The following is a 22,032-nucleotide window of genomic DNA, read 5'->3' as shown; positions in this document are numbered from 1 at the left end:
CCCCTGGAGAAGGGAATGGCTACCCACTCCAGGATTCTTGCTTGGGAAATCCCATGGACAGAGGAGCCTGGTGGACTATACAGTCCATGGGGTTGCAGAGTCAGACACAACTGAGCAACTAACACTTTCACTCTCAAAATGCAAACATAGGGAATTTCTCTAAGCTCCAGTGGTTAAGATTTGGTGCTTTCATTGCCTTGGGCTCATGTTCAATTCCTGGACAGAGAACTAAGATTCCACAAGCCAAGCAGCATGGCCAAAAACAAACAAAACAAAACAAAACAAAAAACAAACAAAAATGAAAAACACAATAATCTCATCTTGTGGAACCCAGAGAACAGCCTTCCGTGGACCCCCGGCTTACCCATCACATTTGAGAAATACCACACACGATCTGGCAAGAAATCTGGCAAGTGGAAGAAATCAGGGAAGGTTCTTGTGAGCAGCAGCACTCTCATTTTCAGCTCATTGCCTGGTGCACATCTGACTTTCACGTGCTTGCTGTGTCTAGGGCTCTTGCACTTGAGTACCACGTGCTCCAGGCCAACATTCATTGAAGCATTTGGTTCCTTTGGATCTTTAGCAACTAGATACTACAGAAAACCTTGATGCCCTGGAAGAGGGGTTTCTGGCTTCCAGTGAGGGGAGGGGATTAAGAACTTTGCTACCAAAATCACAAGTCCAGAGAAAACAGTTGAGTGGGATATTTTCCTGTCAAGCTGCTTTGGGGCTTACATCATCTGGCCCCAGAATTGCTGAAGGGCAAAGATGGTTTCAAGACACTGTCCCTGGCATTAACAATTGGCCATGAGGACTAAAGATGCCTCCCCAATACCCTGAGACCAAGGGTTGTAATGAATAATGCTTCATGTCAATGAATCATCAATTTGCATTTCTCACACTTGAGGAGATGGTTGGACGGCGTCACCAGCTTGATGGATGTGAGTTTGAGCAAGCTTCTGGAGTTGGTGATGGACAGGGAAGCCTGGCATGCTGTAGTCCATGGAGTTGCAGAGTCAGACATGACTGAGTGACTGAACTGAACTGAACTGATGATGTGATATCACTTACATGTCAAATCTAAAAAAAATGATACAAATTAACTTATTTACAAAACAGAAAAAGACTCATAGAGAAAACAAGCTTATGGTTACCAAAGGGAAAATAGAGAACAGTAAATTGGAAATTTGAGTTAATGGATACACCCTCCTATATATAAAATAGATAATCAATAAGAACCTACTGTATACACAGGAAACTATATTCAATAGTTTGCAATAATTTTAATGGAAAAAATTCAGAAAAACAATATATATATGTATGTATGTGAATCACTTTCCTATATACCTGAAACATTGTAAATCAACTCTACTTCAATTAAAAATAATAGGAATAGCAATAGTTTTTTGCTTCCCCTCCCCAGGAATTGTATAGCTTTTCTTAATGACCTCATCTCCTTTAGCCTTTTCATTCTATGGGTGAGGAAAGGGAGGCGCACAGTGTGGTGGTGACTTACTGAGGTGGCATTGACATTGATTATTTGAACTGGAAGTCATGATAGCCTGGATTTGGGGTCTTTCAGTTTCTGTTTCTTGGAGTTGGGATATTATGAATCATGGTGTGAGAAATCAGCAACAATTATCCAGAACAAGACAGCACCTTGTGAGCCTCCTCACTTCCATCATTGGGCTGTTCTCACCTGGCATGGCATCAGTGCATGACCCACCCCAGGCGGAGCACTCCTGGCACCTAGGCCTCATTATGAAATGACTTAAGTACTGACCTATATTGTGCAGTTGTATCTCACTGAGTATCTCACTCAGTTGTAAGCAACATCAGAATCACCTGGGGTGAAAACTAAAAGCTCGAGTGTTTGGGCAAAGTGTAGACCTAGTAAGTCAAACCCGGGCTTTCTTGGTGGTTCAGCGATAATGAATTTGTGTGCAATGCAGGAGATTCGGATTCCATTCCTGGGTCAGGAAGATCGCTTGGAGAAGGAAATGGCAACCTACTCCAGCCTGGAAAATCCCATGGACAGAGGAGCCTGGTGGGCTAGAGTCCATGCAGTCACAAAAGAGTCAGACATGACTTAGCAACTAAACAAGAATGACAAAGTTAAACCCACTCCTCTCAAAATTCTAACTGTCCAGGCTTAGAGCAGGGCCTTAGATAAGAGAGATGTATGTGGCAAGGTATGGAGACAGCGCATGGAGCTTCCAGGTTCTCTGAGAATGCCACTAATCCAGATCTTTGATATGTTCACCAGTCTAGAAGTTCTCCAAACCCCATCTTTTTGGGTTTTTATGCAGGCTTCACTACATAGACATGTTTGATTGAATCATTGGCCGTTAGCAATTGTTTCAACCTCCAGCCCCTCCCCTGTCCCTGGAGGTCAGAAGCTAGTGGCGATGAAAGTTCCAACCCTCTAATCCAATGGTTGGTTTCCCAGCAACCTGCAAAAGTCACCTCATAACATAACAAAATACAACTTTATTGCTCTCAACACCTAGGACATTTCGAGGGTTTTAGGAGCTCTGTGCCAGAAATGGGGACAGAAATTAAACATGTATTTCTTTTTTAAACATGGGTTTTACTTTGGCTGTGCTGGGTCTTCGTTGCTGCGCTTGGACCTTCTTTAGCTGCGGTGAGCCAGGGCTATTCTCTAGTTGTGGCTCTCCAGTTTCTCATCGTGAAGGCTTATCCTGTTGCAGAGCACAGGCTCTAGGACCGTGGGCTTCAGTAGCTGCAGCACACGGGCTCAGTAGTTGTGACTCGCAGGCCAAGTTGCCTGAGGCATGTTCAGTCTTCCCAGACTAGGGATTGAACTTGCGTCCCCTGAATCAACGGGCCCATTCTTAACCACTGGACACCCAGAGAAGTCTGAACACGTATTTCTTAACTCAGATCACAACAAATGTCCCATATTGGCTGATCTGTGTCTTGAAGATGAAAAATAATGTTTAGCTGAGTGCATTAGATTAGAGGCAAGTTTCCATCTATAGGCTTTTCCCTTATCACTTAGAAACCTCCCTCAGTCATAAGGGTTGGTAACAAAATCTCATTCCCAGCGTACAGGGAAGAGGTACATGCCATCTGCAGGGGTTGGGAGTGGAGTGGGAGTGGAGTGGGGAGGACAGAAAAGCCAGCTCTCAGCATTGCAGTGGTGAACCACTCCCTCCCGATACCTCGTGTAAGCCAGCTCATGAGCTGGTCATCACTATTGGTGTGACCACTTCCTAGGAGCTGGTGGGGCCTGGAAAAACCCTGGGCACATGAGGAGAAAATTTTGTTTTGGTAATTAGAAAGATCAGAGCTAATAAGATTAGTGACAAATTTTATTTTTTTTTATGTGAAAACTCAGGCTGTGCTCATGGTCTTTTTTTTTTTTCATGGTCTTTTAAAAACAATGTTTTCCAACAATATAATTTAATAATGAAAAAGAGTCATCATTTTTAAAAATTGTATTTTAATTTTAAAAGATATTATTCAAATTTAATAAAACATTTCACTACTGAACTAAAACTTTGCATTTAACAAATAAAATATTACATCTTGCCAAAAAAAAAAAAGATGTTTCCCAAAATAGAATCACAACATAGAGAGTAGACATCTCAAGGGAGGAATGGGGGAAGGATGGAGGAGTTTGGGATTAGCAGATGCAAGCTATTATATATAGGATGGGTAAACAGCAAGGTCCTATTGTATAGCACAGAGAACTATATTCAGTATTCTGTGATAAATCATAATGAAAAGGAATATAAAAAAAATACACACATGCACACAGAGTTCCCTGCGTACAAATGCATTCCATTCCCAGAGTGTGCTCCTAAGTCCAGTTTGTTTGTAAGTCCAACAAAGTTGCCCCAAGTACCCAACTAATACAAAGAGTTAAATACCGTAATACTGTAATACGTTTACAATACTCTTCACACAAATAATACATAAAAAACAAACACAAAAAATTATGAAAACATTTAATTCTATAGTATGGTACCTTGAAGAGTACAGTAGTACAGTACAGCAGCTGGCACACAGGGGCTGGCATCCAACGAACAGGCAAGAAGTGTTACTGACTGGAGGAGGAAGCTGGTGGAGCTGAAGGACAGTCAGCAAGGAGAGGTGGAGGGCAAGGTGCAGTTTCACTCATGCCTGATGTTGATCGCACAGGTTTTGGTTCCTCGCCGGATTCAGTTCTATCCACACTCTTCAAAAAGTGATCCAGTGATATCTGGGTAGTAGCACAATCGCATCTCTGAAAGTTTGCAACTTGAAGGGTCATATGTAGGGGACTTACTGTGTTTGTGTGTATTTGTTGTTGTTTAGTCGCTAAGTTGTGTCCAACTATTTTGCGACCCCATGGACTATAGCCCACCAGGCTCCTCTGTCCATGGGATTTTCCAGTCAAGAATACTGGAGCGGGTTGCCATGGCTGCCATTTCCTTCTCCAAGGGATCTTCCCAGCCAGGGATTGAACTCGTGGTTCCTGCATTAGCAGGCAGATTCTTTACTGCTGAGCCATCAGGGAAGCCCCATGAGTGTACATGTATATATGTAGATCTCTCTCTCTCTCTCTGAAACCTTTGCTGTACAGCAGAAATGAATGCATCATTGTCAATCAACTATATGTCCATAAATAAATTTTTAAAAAATGTTTCAAGTATATCATCAGTTGTCTAACTCTTAACATTTGAATTTAAAATAATTTCCATTTGTCATTGGTGCTCTTTCTGTTTCAAGCAAATCATGATTGTTCATTTTGCCAGTGGGCTGGAGGCCATAGGATAGGGAGGTGGCCCTTCTTGTTCTCCACTGGGGGGATGTACCATTGGTCTGCCTGTAGGCCCTCACCTTGAGGTTATCTAGATTAACACTCAAGTCTATAGAGAGGGACTAAATGCTATCATTCGTCACTGATTCATATTTTGGGATTGTAATATCTGAATATCTGTACTTAAAATTTTCATAAATGATTTTATTTTTTCTCTTTTTGTAAAAGTTTGATGAAAACATTATTGGCTTTCCTATATGACTGAATTTATTTTTAATCTTTTTTTTTTTACTGATATCTGATTCATTTCTACCTTTTAAATAATATTTTAGCTTTTTTCTTTTGTTTCACATATGACTTTAAAAATGCTACATATAGCTGTTAAGAAATTGTTATGAGAGTTTAATGAAGGAGTGAAATTATGGTTAACAATAAATGATAACTATCATTGTATTCTTATTTCCAGAAAATTCAGGAAATCTTTCTATTTTAACATAAATATTGAGGTATACTGAGGGAATATTTACAACAAATATATTCAAGGTATAAATAAAAGGGACCAACGTGAACTCAGCCTTCAGCTGAAGAGACAGAAGACATTAAGAATACCCATGCGTTCATTCAGCGTCCCATTGCCTTCCCATCCTTCCATTGGATGTAACTGTTATCCTGAATATGATGGCTATTATTCACTTGCATTTTGTTATAGATTTACCACATATGTATATGCTCTAAACAGATGTTGGGTTTCCCTGGTGGCTCAGTGGTAAAGAACCCGCCTGCCAATGTAGGAGACACGAGTTCAATCCCTGGTTTGGGAAGATCCCTTGGAGAAGGAAACAGCAACCCACTCCAGTGTTCTTGCCTGGAAAATCCCACGGACAGAGGAGCCTGGTGGGCTACAGTCCATGAGGTCACAAAGAGTCAGACACGACTTAGCAACTAAACGGCAACAAAAACGGATGTTCTTTAGTTCTGCATGCTTCTAGACGTCCCATAAGTGAAATCGTGTTGCTTACACCCTTTTAACAGCTGGCCTCATGTTCCTGAGATGCATGTGTGGCTCCGCCACGTTAGTTTGGGGGCCCTGAAGTGAAGACCCTGAGGTGAAATAAGATGTCAATAAATTTATTGGGAGAAATGCACATGAGAGAATCTCCTCCTCTCCACGTGTTTGGGAGCAGATCCACTCCGATTCCCTTTTTCCTAAGGGGGAACTTGGAAGCAGCATGTAAATAGACGGACTACTGTATCTGTTTCTGCAACTGATCCCAGTGACTGGTTTCTACTGTCTCCCTTCTCCGCTATCTATTCTGGATTCCCCTTATCCTCAGTGATCACCTTGGCAGGTCTTAGTGGCTTTCCTGGTGATCTAACCAAAGATCTCATCCGTGAGAAGTCTGACCACTTAGTCGTCATGTTCTTGTGATTGTTTAGTCAAAGTCTGCCTGACTCTTTTTGACTGCATGGACTGCCCTGCTTCCATGTCCTTCACTATCTCCCAGAGTTTGCTCAAACTCTTGTCCATTGAGTTGGTGATGTCATCCAACCATCTCATCCTCTGTTGCCCCCTTCTCCTCCTGCCCTCAATCTTTCCCAGCATCAGGGTCTTTTCCAATGAGTCAGATCTTCACCTCAGTTGGCCAAATTATTGGAGATTCAGCTTCAGCATCAGCCCTTCCAATGAATATTCAGGGTTGATATCCTTTAGGATTAACTGATTTTATCTCCCTGCTGTCCAAGGGACTCTCAAGAGTCTTCTCCAGCACCACAGTTCAAAAGCATTAGTTCTTGGGCACAGCCTTCTTTATGGTCCAACTTAGGTGTTCTTACATGTACTTATTCACAGTTACAGTTAGGCAAAGGGATACCAAGTGGTACCCAAGCAGATCATCTGAGTTCCTTGGGTATTGTGGTAGTTTAGTTACTAAGTCATGTCCAACTCTTGTGACCCCATGGACTATAGCCCACCAGGCTCCTCTGTCCAAACAATTTTCCAGGCAAGAGTACTGGAATGGGTTTCCATTTCCAGTATTCTCCAGGGGATCTTCCCAATCCAGGATTCAAACCTGCATCTCTTGCATTGCAGGAAGATTCTTTACCACTGAACCCCCAGGGAAGCCCTCCTTGTATATTACACAAGAAATATTATAGTGTATTTCTCCCTGCATTCATGTGTAAAGGAAAGTTTGCCTCCTCCTTCATAGGCTGCATCCTGAAGGATGACTTCCATCCTCCAAGAGTACTGCCACTGAGAGGTACTTCAGTTGTACATCCAATACGCCACCCAAAGCTCCGTTAAGTAGACTACTTCTGGATGGACCAGTGGATCCAGGGAAGTAGCAGAGTTGGCTCATACTGGTTACAAAAGGCCAAATGTTACATCTTCAGATTTTGAAAGCCAGTTGGTAACTTGAAATTGCCCAAGTTGCGAATATCCACATCATAGATACCGACAATCACCTGGATTCAATGGTCATGGGCCTCTTTTAGCCCCTCCTTCAATATAAAATGAATTCTATGCTTGGATGCTATCTTGTGTGGGATTCCATGCCTGTAGATCAGTCATCACACAGTAGTGGTGATTGAGGCTCTGAAGGCAGAAATGGTATATACATCAATCCCTCTGAGAGCACACTGTTGCCCTTCCAAGAGGGAAAGGCTCTGACACGTCAGTAACTTGCCACCATAAGATTAGTCAGACTTCTTGAAGAACACTGCCACATCAGGGGCTCAGTATTAGTCTCTGTTGCTAATAAGTTGCACAGTCATCCTTGGTAAGTGGAAATGCCTTCTATTGGGCCCTAGAGTTTTCTTTCCTTCTGTTGTCCTTTGGTTTTGGTGTCACTATGATGCTAGTCTCATAAAGTGAGTTTAGGCCATCTTCAATTTTTTGGAAGAGCATGAGAAGCTAATCATTTAAATGTTTAGTAGAATTCACACTCTTATGGCAGAAAGTGAAGAGGATCTAACAAGCTCTTGATGAAAGTGAAAGAGGAGAGTGAAAAACTTGGCTTAAAGCTCAACATTCAGAAAACAAAGATCATGGCATCTGGTCCTATCACTTCATGGGAAGTAAATGGGGAAACAGTGGAAACAGTGTCAGACTTTATTTTTTGGGCTCCAAAGTCTCTGCAGATGGTGATTGCAGCCATGAAATTAAAAGAAGCTTACTCTTTGGAAGGAAAGTTATGACCAACCTAGATACCATACTCAAAAGCAGAGACATTACTTTGCCAACAAACATCCGTTTAGTCAAAGCTATGGTTTTTCCAGTAGTCATGTATGGATGTGAGAGTTGAACTGTGAAGAAAGCTGAGCACCGAAGAATTGATGCTTTTGAACTGTGGTGTTGGAGAAGACTCTTGAGAGTTCCATGGACTGCAAGGAGATCCAACCAGTCCATTCTGAAGGAGATCAGTCCTGGGTGTTCTTTGGAAGGAATGATGCTAAAGCTGAAACTGCAATACTTTGGACACCTCATGCAAAGAGCTGACTCATTGGAAAAGACTCTGATGCTGGGAGGGATTGGGGGCAGGAGGAGAAGGGGATGACAGAGGATGAGATGGCTGAATGGCATCACTGACTCGATGGCCATGAGTTTGAGTGCACTCTGGGAGTTGGTGATAGACAGGGAGGCCTGGCATGCTGCAATTCATGGGGTCGCAAAGAGTCAGACACAACTGAACGACTGAACTGAACTGAACTGAACTGAACCATCTCATCCTGGGCTTTTCTCTTTTGGAAAGTTTTTGATTACTGATTCTCCTTACTCATTTTTGGTCTGCCCAGATTTTCTTTCTTCATGATACTGTCTTGGTAAGTTGCATATTTCTAGGTATTTCTTCTAGGTTGTTATATTTGTTGGTATATAATTGTTTATAGTGGTCTCTTTTGTACTTAATGTAAGTTGTAAGGTCTTTTCTTTCATATCTGACTTGATTTGAGTCCTCTCTCTTTTTTTCTTAACTAGTCTAGCTGAAGATTCGCCTATTATGCTTATCTTTTCAAAAAACAAAGTCTTAGTTTCATTGATCTTTTCTTCGTGTGTTTGATTTCTATTCCTTTTACTTTTGCTCTGATCTTTGTAATTTCCTTTCTTCTGTGAACATTAGTTTCTGTGAGCTTAGTTTACTCTTCTTTTCTGTTCTTGAAATATAAAGTTAGGCTGTTTATTTAAAACCTTTCTCTTTCCTTAATGTGTTTATTATTATAAACTTTCCCCTTAGCACTGCTCTTATTGCATCCCATAAGTTTTGTTTTACTGCATTTTCATTTTTGTTTGGTTCAAGCTATTTTAAAATTTCCCCTTTGGCTTTTTTTCTTTGATGTATTAGTTATTCAAGTACATGTTGTTTAATTTTCACATATTTGTTTATTTTTCACTTTTCTTCCTGTTATTGATTTCTAGTTTCTTTATTTTTATTTATTTCTTGGCTGCACCATTTGTCCATGGGGTCTTATTTCCCTAACCAGGGATCAAACCCACAATCCCTGCAGTGGAAGCTTGGAGTCTTAACCATTGGACCACCAGGGAAGTCCCTCTTTATATAATTTCTTGTTGCTAGTTACTGCTTTTTCTTTTCTTAAAGAAGTTTCTTAACATTTCTTTAGACTCTTTTGTGACCCCATGGACTGTAGCCCACCAGGTTCCTCTGTCCATGGATTTTCCAGGCAAGAATACTGGCGTGAATAGCCATTTCCTTCTCCAGGGGATTTTCCTAACCTAGGGATCAAACCCACGTCTCCTGCATTGGCAGGCAGATTCTTTACAACTAAGCCATTAGTGGTGATTAACTCTTTTACCTTTTGCTTTTCTGGCAGTCTCTTAATCTTTTAATCTGAAGAAGATGAATCTCTTTATCTTCAATTCTGAATGATAACTTTGCTAGGTAGAGTACTCTTGGTTGGAAGTTTTATTCCTTTCAGTACGTTGAATATATCACACCATTCCCTTCTGTCCTGCAAGTTTCTGCTGAGAAGTCAGCTGATAGTTTGATGAGAGTTCCCTTGTATGTAACAAGTTGTTTTTCTGTTTTTAAGATGATCTCTTTAACTTTTGACATTTTAATTATTACATGTCTTGATGTGGGTCTCCCTGGGTTAATCTTGTTTAGAACTCTCTGTGCTACCTCATCGTGGATGGCTGTTTCCTTCCCCAGGTTAGAGGTTTTCAGACGTTATTTCTTCAAATAGGTTTTCTGCCCCCTTTACTCTTTTTTCTTATGTGTGTGCTTAGTCGTGTCCAACTCTTTGCGACCCCATGGACTGTAGCCCACCAGGTTCCTCTGTGCATGGGATGTTCCAGGCAAGAATACTGGAGTGGATTGCCATTTTCTACTCCAAGGGATCTTCCCGACCCAGGGATCGAACCTGAGTCTCTTGTGTCTTCTGCATTGGCAGGCGGGTTCTTTACCAGCTGAGCCCCCTGGAAAGCCCTTTCTTCTTCTGGTACCACTACAATATGGATGCTATTCTGTTTGTTGTTGTTCAATAGGTCCCTTAAGCTATATTTACTTTTAAAAATTCTTTTTGCTGCTCTGTTTGGGTGATTTCCACTACCTCTCTTTGAGGTCACTGATTCCTTTATCTACTTCATATAGTTTGCTATTCAACCTTGCTAGTGTATTATTTTTTTTTTCAGTTCAGCTATTACATTCTTCAAGTCTGTGACTTCTATTTCATACTTTCTTATATTTTTTTGTCTCTGTCTTACAGTTCTCATGGTGTTCATCCATTCTTCTCTTGTTTTTGTAAGCATCTTTATGACCATTACTTTGAACTCTTTATCAGGTAGATTACTTATCTCTATTTCACTAGGGTCTTTCTCTGAGGTTTTATCTTGTTTTTTTTTTTTTCCATTTGGAATATATTCCTCTGTCTCCCCATTCTGCTTGATGCTCTGTGTTTGTTTCTAGGTCTTAGGTATAACAGCGATCTCTCCAAGTCTTAAAAGTGTGGCCTTGTGCAAAAATAACTCATGGGGCCCAGTTGCACTATTTCCCTGGCCACCAGAGCTAGGCAGTCAAGGGACATCTCTATGTGGGCTGAGTGTAATTTCTAGCATTAGTAGGGCCACAGCGGTGGCATGGTGGGATCAGGTGTGCCTACTGGCTTTAACAGGGAAAGAGGGAGTGCCAAAATGGTGCCCACCAGTGCTAACACTAGCAAGGCCAAAAGAGAACTCAAAGATGATGCCTGTCAGTGTTTCCATCCCCAGAGAGTCTTAGCAAGTTTCTGCATCTCCAGAAGTACCCCCAAGTCAATCTCCTCCACACATGGTCCAGGCCCTTCAAATTGCCACTCCTGTGTGAGGTCCCAGGGCAGGTGAGTCAGTGCATGAGCCCTTTAAGAGCAGTTTCTCCATTCTCTACAGCTCTATGGACATAAACCAAGTTTGTTTTCATAGACAGAGAATTTATGGGCTTGTCTCTTTGGCATAGGTCCCCAGGGTTTTGAATACTTTATGTGGAGCATAAACACCTTGCTCTTCAGGGCAAAGTTCCATATTCTTTTCAGATGTCTTCCTCACTTATGGGTTGCCATGTCTCAGATATGGTATTTGGTGAGACCAAGTCTCTGCTTTCTCTACCCATCTCAATGTGGCCTTTTAAATCTTTGTTGTAGATGCAAGTTCAGCTAGCTTTGTAGGTTTAGTGTGTCCTTGTGATGTGAGTTCAGGATCTTTGTACATCACCATTTTAAAGTGGAAGCTTTCTTTTCTATTTTTAAAAAGTTTTATTTATTTTATTTTTGGCTGTGTTGCGTCCTTGTTGCTGCATGGGTTTTCCTCTAGTTGTGGATAGTGGGAGCTGCTCTCTAGTTGCAGTGTGCAGGCTTCTCATGGTGGTGGCTTCCCTTGTGGAGCATGAACCCAATAATTGTGGTGCCCAGGCTTAGTTACTCCATGACATATGGGATGCTTCTGGATCAGGGATCAAATCTGTCCATGTCTCCTGCCTTGGCAGGGAGATTTTTTTACCACTAAGCCACCAGGGAAGCCCCCTCTTTTCTATTTTTAATTATTTTTTTTTTCTGTTTTTCTCCTCTAACTGAATAATTTCAAATGACCTGTCTTCTGTTGCTCTAATTCTTTTTGTGTTAAATCCAGTCTGTTGTTGAAGCTCCCTGTGGAATTCATCAGTTTGGTCATTGCAGAGTTGAAGAGTCCTTCAACTCCAGGATTTCTGTTTCTTTTTATTTAATGATTTCTGTTTCTTTTTTGGTCTCATTTTTTTAAGTTCTCAATTTTTAATTTGATTTAATATCCAACATGACTAGTGGGATATTAGTTCCCTGATCAGGGATCAAACACAGGCTCTTGGCAGTGAAAGCAGGGAGTCCTAACCACTGGACTGCTAAGGAATGCCCTAAACTAATTTTTTTTATGCATTATGCTTCTAATTTTATTTTGGTGTGTGTGTGTGTGTGTGTGTGTGTTCTTCTGTGTTCTTTTGTTCTTCTCTGTGTTCTGTAGTTCACTGAATTTCTTAAGAGGATTATTCAGAATTATTTGTCAGTCCATTTATCTCCTTTTCTTTAGGGTCAATTATTGAAGCTTCTCTGGTAGCTCAGAGGATAAAGAATCTATCTGCAGTACAGGAGATCTGGGTTCAGTCCCTGGGTCAGGAAGATATCCTGGAGAAGGGAATGGCAACCCACTTCATTGTTCTTGCCTGGAGAATCCCATGGGCAGTTAACTTGGTAGGCTACAGTCCATGGGGTTGCAGAGTTGGACACAACTGAGCAACTACTACTACAACTACTGTTGGAGCTTTATTAGTTTCCTTTGGTGGTGTCATGTTTCCTTGATTCTTGTGGTCTTTGTGGCCTTCATTGTCTGTGCACTTAAGAAAGTAGTTGCCTCTTCCAGTCTTTACAGTCTGGCTTCAGAAGGGAAAGCCCTTCACCAGTCAGCCTGTCCAGAGATTCTGAGTAAGGCATCTGGTGGTGTCCATGGGTGTTTGCTGCTGGAGTTCTTGGACAGGCAGGTGGTGCCTGGGTCACAAGGTGACCATACCTGGTGCTTGGATCCACAGGGTTGATCCTTGTGACAAACTACCCTTGCGTCTGAGTTCACTGGGGTTGACCAGGTGCCTGAGTCTGTGATGGTACGCCTGGGACCTGAGTCTGTGTGGGTGGGCATGGATCCTGGGTCTGTGCCAGCCAGTCAGGTCCTGGGGACCACTGGGATGGGTCTGGCATCTGGGTCCACAGGAGCTGAACTGGTAGGGGGGCAGGCCTGGAGTCTGGGTTCACAGGAGACTTGAAGCTAGGGTTACCTAGCATTTGGGTGAACCTGACAACTGGGGCCGTAGGAGTCAGCCTATAGCCTATAGTTCCAAGGCTCATGGGGCCAACCTGTACGTTGAATCCAAGGGACAAGTCTGGAGGTTGGGACTACGGGATTCAGTCTGAAGCTGGGGCCATGGAAGCAGCCAAATGCTGGGCTGGGCTGGACTAGGGTGGGAGTCTGTATCCACAGAAGCTTGCCAAGAGTCCAGGCCAGGGAAGCCAGCCTAAAGTCTGAGGCCATGGGGCTGCCTGGTGCTGCCATGAGTCAGGAGCCTGGCTCCAGAGGAGCCTGCCTGGAGCCTGGGGCCAATGGTACCAGCCTTGCACTGGGGCAGGCCAAAAGCCTAGTTCCATGAAAGCTCATCTGGAGTATAGGTCTGTAGAAGCCATCTTGGTGCTGGGGCAGTTGGGAACCTGCCCTGGTGCTAAGGCAGGTCAGGAGCCCACCAGAAGCCTGGGTTCATAGGAACCTGCCTGGTGCTGGGTAGACTGGTGACCTGGTTTTGTGAAAGCCCACCAGGAGCCTGGGGTCATGGGAACTGGCCTGATGTTGTGGTGGGCTGATGGTAGAGTCCACTGTGAAGTCAAGTCCTTACTTCACTTTCTTTTGCCATAGGTTAGATGTCTCTTTCCACAGGGGAGGGGTGATGGGAGTAAGGTGAAACTGTCCTTCCTATGTTTTTCAATGCATCTTTTCCTACTTCCATGTTCCACCCAAGTGCTGTAATCCCTCACCTGTGAAGCTCTTGTGAAGGTATTTCAGAGCATGGAGAGTTGTTCAAATGGATGTTTCTGGGAGGGGACAAGCCCTAGAAATTCCTAAACCACCACCTTGTTGATGTCATTCTCTAATTCTTCTGCTGTGTGCTGTCAATTGCCAAATACAAATATTGGCTTATTTTGTTTGACGTATTTTACAGTGCAAGAGATGCTGTTTGCTTCTTCCAAATTTGTCACTTTTCATAGTTTGCTGTTCTAGAAAGATATTCTTATTCATCATTTGTTTCTTAAACATGGTTAGGACAGCTGTTTTAAGCTCTATATATAATAGTTACAAAATGCGATCTCTGTGTGGATATGTTTTTATTTTCCCTTTCTTTCTTTCTTTTATTTTCTCCCTCACTCCTTCTCTCCCTCCCTCCCTTCTTTTCTCTTTCCTTTCTTTCTTTTTGCTCTTATTGTTGTTTGTGTGTATGTCTGGTAATCTTCAACTACTTATGGCTTTTTGTCTTTGGAATGACTTTGCTCACCTCTACAGAGACTTTCTCTTTCTTTCTGGTAGAAAGTATTTGGCCTAAATGAAACCAAGTATAGTTTGAGAGTACCTGGTTCAATCAAACTGTAAGTACTCCAAGTGAAAATCCTTGTGAGGGTCTGTCCATCATCACAGACTTCCAGGAATGACTTCTTTTCTTTATTACTGCCATCTCTCCTTTTTTTTTTTTCTTCCCAGCACCAAGACAGCCTATCTCATGGGTTCCAAAGGCTAAGGAAAGTTAAGGGTGGGTCTAGGGCTGGTTTGCTTGTTCCTCCCCCAGGCTCAGGCCTACCCTGAATCCCAAATTCTTTCTTTCTATGCTTATGTGACTAGAGTATTGACAGTGGTGTGTTCTATATCAGCATAGAACATATTGTAGTTTTAATGCTGTTTAAAAACATTTCCGGTCCTGATTCTCTAAGTCTGGGGTAGAACCTGAGATTCTGCCTTTCTGGTAAACTGCTGGTTGTTACCAGTGCCGCTGCTCCATGGACCACACTTTGAATATCAAGAATGTGCAGAACAAGGACGGTTCCATGTGATTTTCCAACAGGTGAACCATAGAAAAATTGAGTTGTGGGGATTATACTGTCAGAACTGAAATGGATTTGTGGGGCTGAGATGACTGTATTAGACCTTAAACTGAATAATGAAGGATAGATATGGATGGGCAAAGGAATTAAATTTCAAGGCAAATTCAGTTCTGGCTAGCTAAGAGAGTAGGGAAGCTGTATCTCTAAACTGTACCCCTATGGAGTTATTTTCTTGCAGAGAGAGAAATTTCCTTCATCATATTTGATTCAGTTTTCCTTCCCTTCTACTCCCTGAGCTATCAAGGGTGTCACTTCCATATTAAGGAGAGATACAGAGAGGTCTTGGGTTATCTGGTATCACCTAAGCCCCCGTCACCTCTGATAATGGTACTATGGGCTAAGTTCCCAGGTCATATAGAGCTCCATGTTTTATAGGATGCAATAAAGAATCTGGAAGGGCCACATATCCTATTGACTGTGGTCATGAACGAGTTTGCATTAGTATATACTGCATCTCGGAGAAGGCAATGGCACCTCACTCCAATACTCTTGCCTGGAAAATCCCATGGATGGAGGAACCTGGTAGGCTGCAGTTCATGGTGTTGCTGCGAGTTGAACGTGACTGAGCAAATTCATTTTCACTTTTCACTTTTATGCATTGGAGAAGGAAATGGCAACCCACTCCAGTATTCTTGCCTGGAGAATCCCAGGGACGGGGGAGCCTGGTGGGCTGCCGTCTATGGAGGTCTCACAGAGTCAGAAATGATTGAAGCAACTTAGCAGCAGCAGCAGCATGCTGCAGCTATACTTGTGTGTCCTGGATGTTTGCTTCTTTGTACCTGATGGCAGGATACTGAGCCCCTCTTCTAAAGATACCCAGAGGCATTCAGTCCTGTGTAAGGAGCATGGGGGTGATGTCACAAGCTCTGGACTTTCTTCTGCCATTTCCTTCTCAAGGGGACCTTCCCCACCCAGGGATCCAACTAGTGTCTCCTACAACTCCTGCCTTGGCAGGTGGATTCTTTTTAACACTGAGCCACCTGGGAAGCCCCTTCTTCTTAGATAATGGGAATCAACTCGTGCTACCGGGATGCTCTAGGCAGGCCCTTTTTATAGACTCAACTTGATTCTGAATCCCAGTTTCGACTCAAACAAACTTGCTGTACATTTAAATGTCACTGCTTCATGACTCCACGCTCCTAAGAGGACAGCTCACCAGCTTATCGTGGGCTACCCAGGACAAGATCAAGAAGCAAGAATCTTTGGGGAGGGTAAGGTGTGAACATGAGAGTGTCTTTATGAGGTGAGGTAGGCTGGTGAGGTAGTTAGGAACCCTATGAGAAATGTGAGCACAATCCCATCAGAGGCTGAAGAACCTGAGACATTTATTCACCAATCCCCTCCCCAGTTGGTTAAGGTTGCCTCTGAGATGCAAGCCCTTGATGTGAAGCAGACAGGAGCTGGGAACCACTGCAGATAGTGAACTCAGATGGGCTGAAAAGTCGGGACAGAGCCTCACCAGCACTGCCTGTTTCCCTTTGTGGAAGAGCTAATGCATGTCTTCTAGCTCAGGGAACAGAGCATCTAGGAGCCACTACTCTAGAGTCCATGAGGAGTAGGGTGTGCAGGAGCTGACCTTGTCCAGGCAAGGCTTTCCTTGAGTGGAGAAGCAGCATTCACACTCGCTCTGAAAAGCTGGAGGAGCATGCACTGGAGTGTTTGTATTTTTTCATCCGAGATTGGCAGGGGATAAGATGACTGGACCAGGAGTGGTTGGAAACTACACAGGCCTTAGGGGAACCCTCCCATTCTAAGTCTACCTTGAACCCACTATGGGTTTCCACTCTTTAGAATAAGATTCGTGTAACATTTTGCAGCATCATTGCTTAGTCATTGGCCGTGGGACAGTCCCATAACACTCTTTCCTCAAACTCAGTGTTGATGATGATGTTTCCTGGTGACTGCTCTTAAAGACTTGGCATGCCTCCTTTTTCATGGTGCGTGAACAGGTTGCAACCCTGCCCAGTTGATATTTCTTTATATAAAGCCTCACTAAATCTCCCTGGTATCAGAAGCTAACAAATACTCAGGGTGCTGGGAAGTCCTAGCCCCATTGAGGCAGAACTTCCTCCTTTCTTGATGTGGATCAAAGGCTCGGGCCCTACTGGACTCCATCAGAGCACCTGAGCACAGAAGAAGCCATAGGGACACGGCATCCTCCATAGCTGCAAAGCCTGCTGACCTTTGATCTTTTCTGCTTCCAGACCTCTGGCCTTGGCCCTCCTGTCATCTTAAGGCTCTGGGTTTAGGCCTGAATTTTAGGCTACGTCCAAGAAGGTGAACAGGAGAGGGAGCGAGGTGAATTCTGGGACCGTAGGTTCTCCCTGAGGTTGCTGTTGGCTCATTAGCTCTTCTTCTGACTCAAGGTCAAATCGTGGCTTGGGACTGACTCAGATCTTCCTGTGGGATCCATCTGCACATAAATGTCTTCACACCTTGGCAGTTCTAAAACACCATCATCCAAAGGGGATGGAAGAATAAAAGGTCCAGGTTAAGATGTACATGGAAGGGCAAAAAAAATGGAAAGGGGGGATAGTCAGTACCCTCCTGCTCACATTTGCCTTTTGATTTTCTCTACAGTATTATCCAGGGTACACCCGATTCTGGTGGATATTCAGGATATCAACCATCTGGTATGGGTCCTTCAAGGCCAGACCCTCACAGCTGTCCCGAGGAAGGACCAAATGGATCCAGGTGAGTGGCAAGGCCTGTCCACGGCAGTCCCTTTGGCCAGTACTGCTGAGTGTTGTGTGCTCAGTTTTTTCATTTCACTGTGAATAGACTCATTAACTGGGCTTATCTCGCAGGTTGTGATGAATGAGACAGTGATCTGTGCTTATGTTGTGTTTCCAGTCACTGTTACCTTAATCTCATGCAAGTACACAGAGACTCTTGAGAAGGGCAGGGGGAATCCTGTCTACTTGGGACTGAAGGAGCCGGAGCTTTGCCTATTCTGCACAAAGGTCGAGGGGCAGCCCACACTGCAGCTTCAGGTGAGTATGGAAAATAAGGGTCTTGTCTATGCCTGACTGGGAGTGAAAGTGAAAGTGCTGGTTGCTCAGTTGTGTCAGACATTGCCACCACACGGACTGTAGCCCTGCCAGGTTCCTCTGTCCATGGGGTTCTCCAGGCAAGAGTACTGGTGTGGGTTGCCATTTCCTACTCCAGGGGATCTTCCCCACCCAGGGATCGAACCCAAGTCGCCAGCATTGTGGGCAGATTTTTGACCATCTGAGCCATAGTATTTACCCCCAACTAGGAGGAAGATGCACATTAATTTCACTAAGTGCTCATTTGATGGAAAATTTAGCTTTTTAGAATCTTTGTTAAATTTTTATTTTTTAATTTATTTCTAGCTATGCCGGCTCTTCATTGCTATGCGTGGGCATTCTCTAGTTGCTAAGAACAGGGGCTATTCTGTAATTGAGGTGCACAGGCTTCTCATTGTGCACTGAGAGGTGGTGGCTTCTCTTGTTGCAAAACATGGGCTCTAGAGCATGAGAGCTTCAACAGTTGTGGCACACAGGGTTAGTTTCCCTGCAGCATGTGGGATCTTCCCAGACCAGGGATCGAACCTGTGTTCCCTGCATTGACAGGCCCGTTTTAACCACTGGACCACCAGAGAAGCACTCTAGAATCTTTTAAAGGACAAACTATTTATTATCCTTATGCATATTTATTTTTGGTTCTTTTTAGGCTGCACATATTACGAAATAAGAAAAAATTGCAGGGGTATTTTAAAAGTAATCTGCTAAAATAATTTGTTTTGCTTTCAAAGTAATTCAGCAAAGAGGAAGGATTTTAAATTTATTCTTGACTATATATATGAATCTCTCTCTCTGCTCTCTCTCTCTCTCTCTCTCTCTCTCACACACACACACACATACACACACACAGAGTCATCCCTTGGCATCTTTGGGGGACTTGGTGCAGGACTCTTCTATCCTTCATGGATACCAAAGTGGATGCTCAAGTTCCTAAATAACCTATATAATTATGTAACCTATCCTTTAAATCATCTCTAGATTACTTAATAATACCTAATACAGTGAGAACACTATATAAATAGTTGCCAGCATACAGAAAATTCAAGTTTTGCTTTTTTGGAACTTTCTGGATTTTTTGTTTTTGTTTTTTTTTCCAAATATTTTTGGTCCTCAGTTGGTTTACTCCAAGTATGCAGAATCTGCTGATAGAAAGGGTCAACTGCACATGTGTGAGTGGAATCAGCTATGACAATTTCAGCAGTTGATTATCACTAGGTGGATGAGCAAATTAAAACCTGTTTTTGACAGGCGATAGTTTTCAACTTTAAGTGAACAAGCGATTCTCTGTAACAAACATTTTAATAATGCTATTCTCCATTATTTAAAAATATTTTAAGTTATAGGAGGATCACAAACCAGGCTTCTGTGTACTTTAGGAAATCTCTTGATCCCTTGATCTATATATGCTATAGGTTTCCCAGGTGGCCCTAGTAGTAAAGAACCTGCCTGCTAATGCAGGAGACATAAGAGACATGGGTTTGATCCCTGGGTTGGGAAGATGCCCTGAAGGCAGGCATGGCAACCCACTTCAATATTCTTGCCTGGAGAATCCCATGGACAGAGGAGCCTGGCAGGCTACAGTCCATAGTATCACAAAGAGTCGGACACGACTGAAGCGACTTAGCTTGCGTGCATGTATGCTCTACATCTATATTTATTCTACTGGAAAGAAGAGTGAAAGTGAAGTCACTCAGTCATGTCTGACTCTTTAGAACCCCATGGACTAAACGTCCATGCAATTCTCCAGGCCAGAATACTGGAGTCAGTATTCTGCTATTCCCTTCTCCAGGGGATCTTCCCAACCCAGGGGCCGAACCCAGGTCTTCCCCATTGAGGGCAGATTCTTTACCAGCTGAGCCACCAGGGAAGATCATCTACTGGAGTCAGGAATAAATCTAAAAGCCTTCAGCAAACACGCATACAGGCACTCAATTTGATGACAAGAGAGAAAATAGTGGTTTAATGATGGGCAATTTTGCCCCTGACAAATTTTTCAATGTCTGGTGATATTTTTAGTTGCCACACCTAGGGACATGGGGATTCTGCTAATCTCTAGTGGGTAGAAGCCAGGGGTGCTATTAAACCTCCCAGCGTACACAAGACAGACCCCGACAACAAAAGATTATTTTGCCCCAAACATCCATAGTTCTGAGGTTAGAGACACTTGATATGAAACAACTCTATTTAGATTCATGATAACTGTTATGTAACTATTCCTTGGGTTTATAAGAAACAGGTAAATCTATGCTTTGTACTCTCAAAAACATTGATGTCAACACTGTTCTTCTTCAAAGGCTCACATTAAGAACCATTGAAATTAGTGGTCTAAGCTTTCACTCCTAAACTTAACATCTCTAAAGCATTTGGGGCTAATAATTTTTAATGGTTTAATATGAAATAGAGGTGCCCAGGCCTGTTTCAACAGCAAAAACAATCTTGAATAGGAACTGTTAGTGTGCAGAGTGTGGAAAACTCAAACAGTGCTCTTTCTCCCTGGGACCTCCTTCTCGCCCTTTAGGAACGGAACATAATGGATCTGTACCACCAAACTGAGCCTGTGAAGCCTTTTCTCTTCTACCATGACCAAAATGGCAGGGCCTCCAGCTTTGAGTCTGTGGCCTTCCCTGGCTGGTTCATCGGCTCCTGCTCCAATGGAGGCTGTCCTGTGATTATCACCCAGGAATTGGGGAAAATCTACACTACTGACTTTGGGTTCACAGTGCTCCAGGCTTAAGGCTGGACTAGGGATGAGGGTTGTTCTCTGCACAGAGAATCTTGTCTTTGGTTTCCTCCATTCAAGCTCCTGCAGTGCTTCTGAATCACAACACTGCAAATCAGCAATACTTTAATTAATTAAGAAAAAAGAGAGAAAAGTGCTTTGGAGATGAACACTGTCATACCAGTCATTCAACAAGGAAAGGCAGAATTGCCAGAATTATGTCCATTTCATTTTGGGGGGTGGCTTGCAGATTCCCCAACTGTGAAATAAACCATCTTAGTCTTAAAGGAAGGAAGAATCTTGGTTAAGCTTTTCACCCAAGAGTATCTTACTGACCTCAACACATCCATGCAGTGACAACACACGCACAACACTGGGCCAAGTTGTGTGCCCTCCGCCAGGAACCATGTGGACAACAGTGCAGGGAAATTGAGGGTCTTTGCTATGGCCATGTAGCTAAATTATGACACCTTGACAAAAATGCTAAAGAAAACTCTACTTAACATACCTGCTAATGATGCTTCAAATAATAAATGAAGGTGATGATTCTTTCATTTGGAGTCCAGATCTCTGGATTTTCAGATATGTTGCTCTGTGGCAATGTATCAAGATCTTTTGGATCCTGGTGGGAAAAAGCAGACAGACAAGTTCCATAAAAGAAAAGACTAAGAAGAAAGCTGGAACCCCATGTGGGAGTGGCTTGTGTCTCAGTGAAGTTATGTGCTCTGCTGGTTTGAATGAAGAACTAGTGTTATTTATGAAGCTTTCACCTAAAGTTTATCACTGGATCTCATGGAAAGTTAAATCTATGAAATAAAAAATTTGCTCCTCTCAGTTGCTGTTATGAATTTAATGACTTTAATGGGATATCATGATCATAATACTGACTCCTTGCATTCATAAGGAGTTTTATCATCTGTTCCCATGAAATGATAAAAGCAGGTTCCCATGAAATCTCCCATTTCTAAGAAGAACCCAGTAGGATAGTTGTAGAAAGCGGTATCTTCCGAAACATAGGTTTCCCCTGGCTTCACTACTGGGGTGGTGGTACAAATAAAGCATCATTAGTGGATATAATACTCCATATTTTATGCACAATGCTATCGCACACCTAACAAAACGCTCCCCTATCCTATCCCAGAAAGAGCTTCTGAGAGTCTCCCGTGGGTTTTTTCCATCAACTCACAGGCCATGATCTGACATGGCATCCACTCATCTAGAGCATAGTGACAACAAAGACATCTTTTCTTCTACCTTTTATGAAATAACATTTCTTCCCACACCATGTCAGTAAACAGCATTCTCTGTAAATACGGGGATTTCTTTTTAAAAATATTTGTTTATTTAATCTT

General features: G+C 42.9%; 1 protein-coding gene across 1 annotated transcript; it reads left to right on the top strand.

Annotated features, from left to right (window-relative positions):
• Window positions 1–8,332: 8,332 nt before the first annotated feature.
• Window positions 8,333–21,514, top strand: LOC138438112 (interleukin-36 alpha-like). Its single transcript, XM_069586329.1, has 4 exons — window positions 8,333–8,587; window positions 17,495–17,608; window positions 17,768–17,907; window positions 20,480–21,514. Exons 2-4 carry the CDS (start codon window positions 17,599–17,601, stop codon window positions 20,693–20,695), a joined length of 366 nt encoding a protein of 121 aa, XP_069442430.1. The 5' UTR covers window positions 8,333–8,587; window positions 17,495–17,598; the 3' UTR covers window positions 20,696–21,514.
• Window positions 21,515–22,032: the final 518 nt, after the last annotated feature.

The sequence above is a fragment of the Ovis canadensis genome, chromosome 3, assembly GCF_042477335.2.
Source record: "Ovis canadensis isolate MfBH-ARS-UI-01 breed Bighorn chromosome 3, ARS-UI_OviCan_v2, whole genome shotgun sequence".
In the NCBI taxonomy this organism is placed as follows: domain Eukaryota; kingdom Metazoa; phylum Chordata; class Mammalia; order Artiodactyla; family Bovidae; genus Ovis; species Ovis canadensis.
This window is presented reverse-complemented; position numbering and strand designations above follow the sequence as displayed.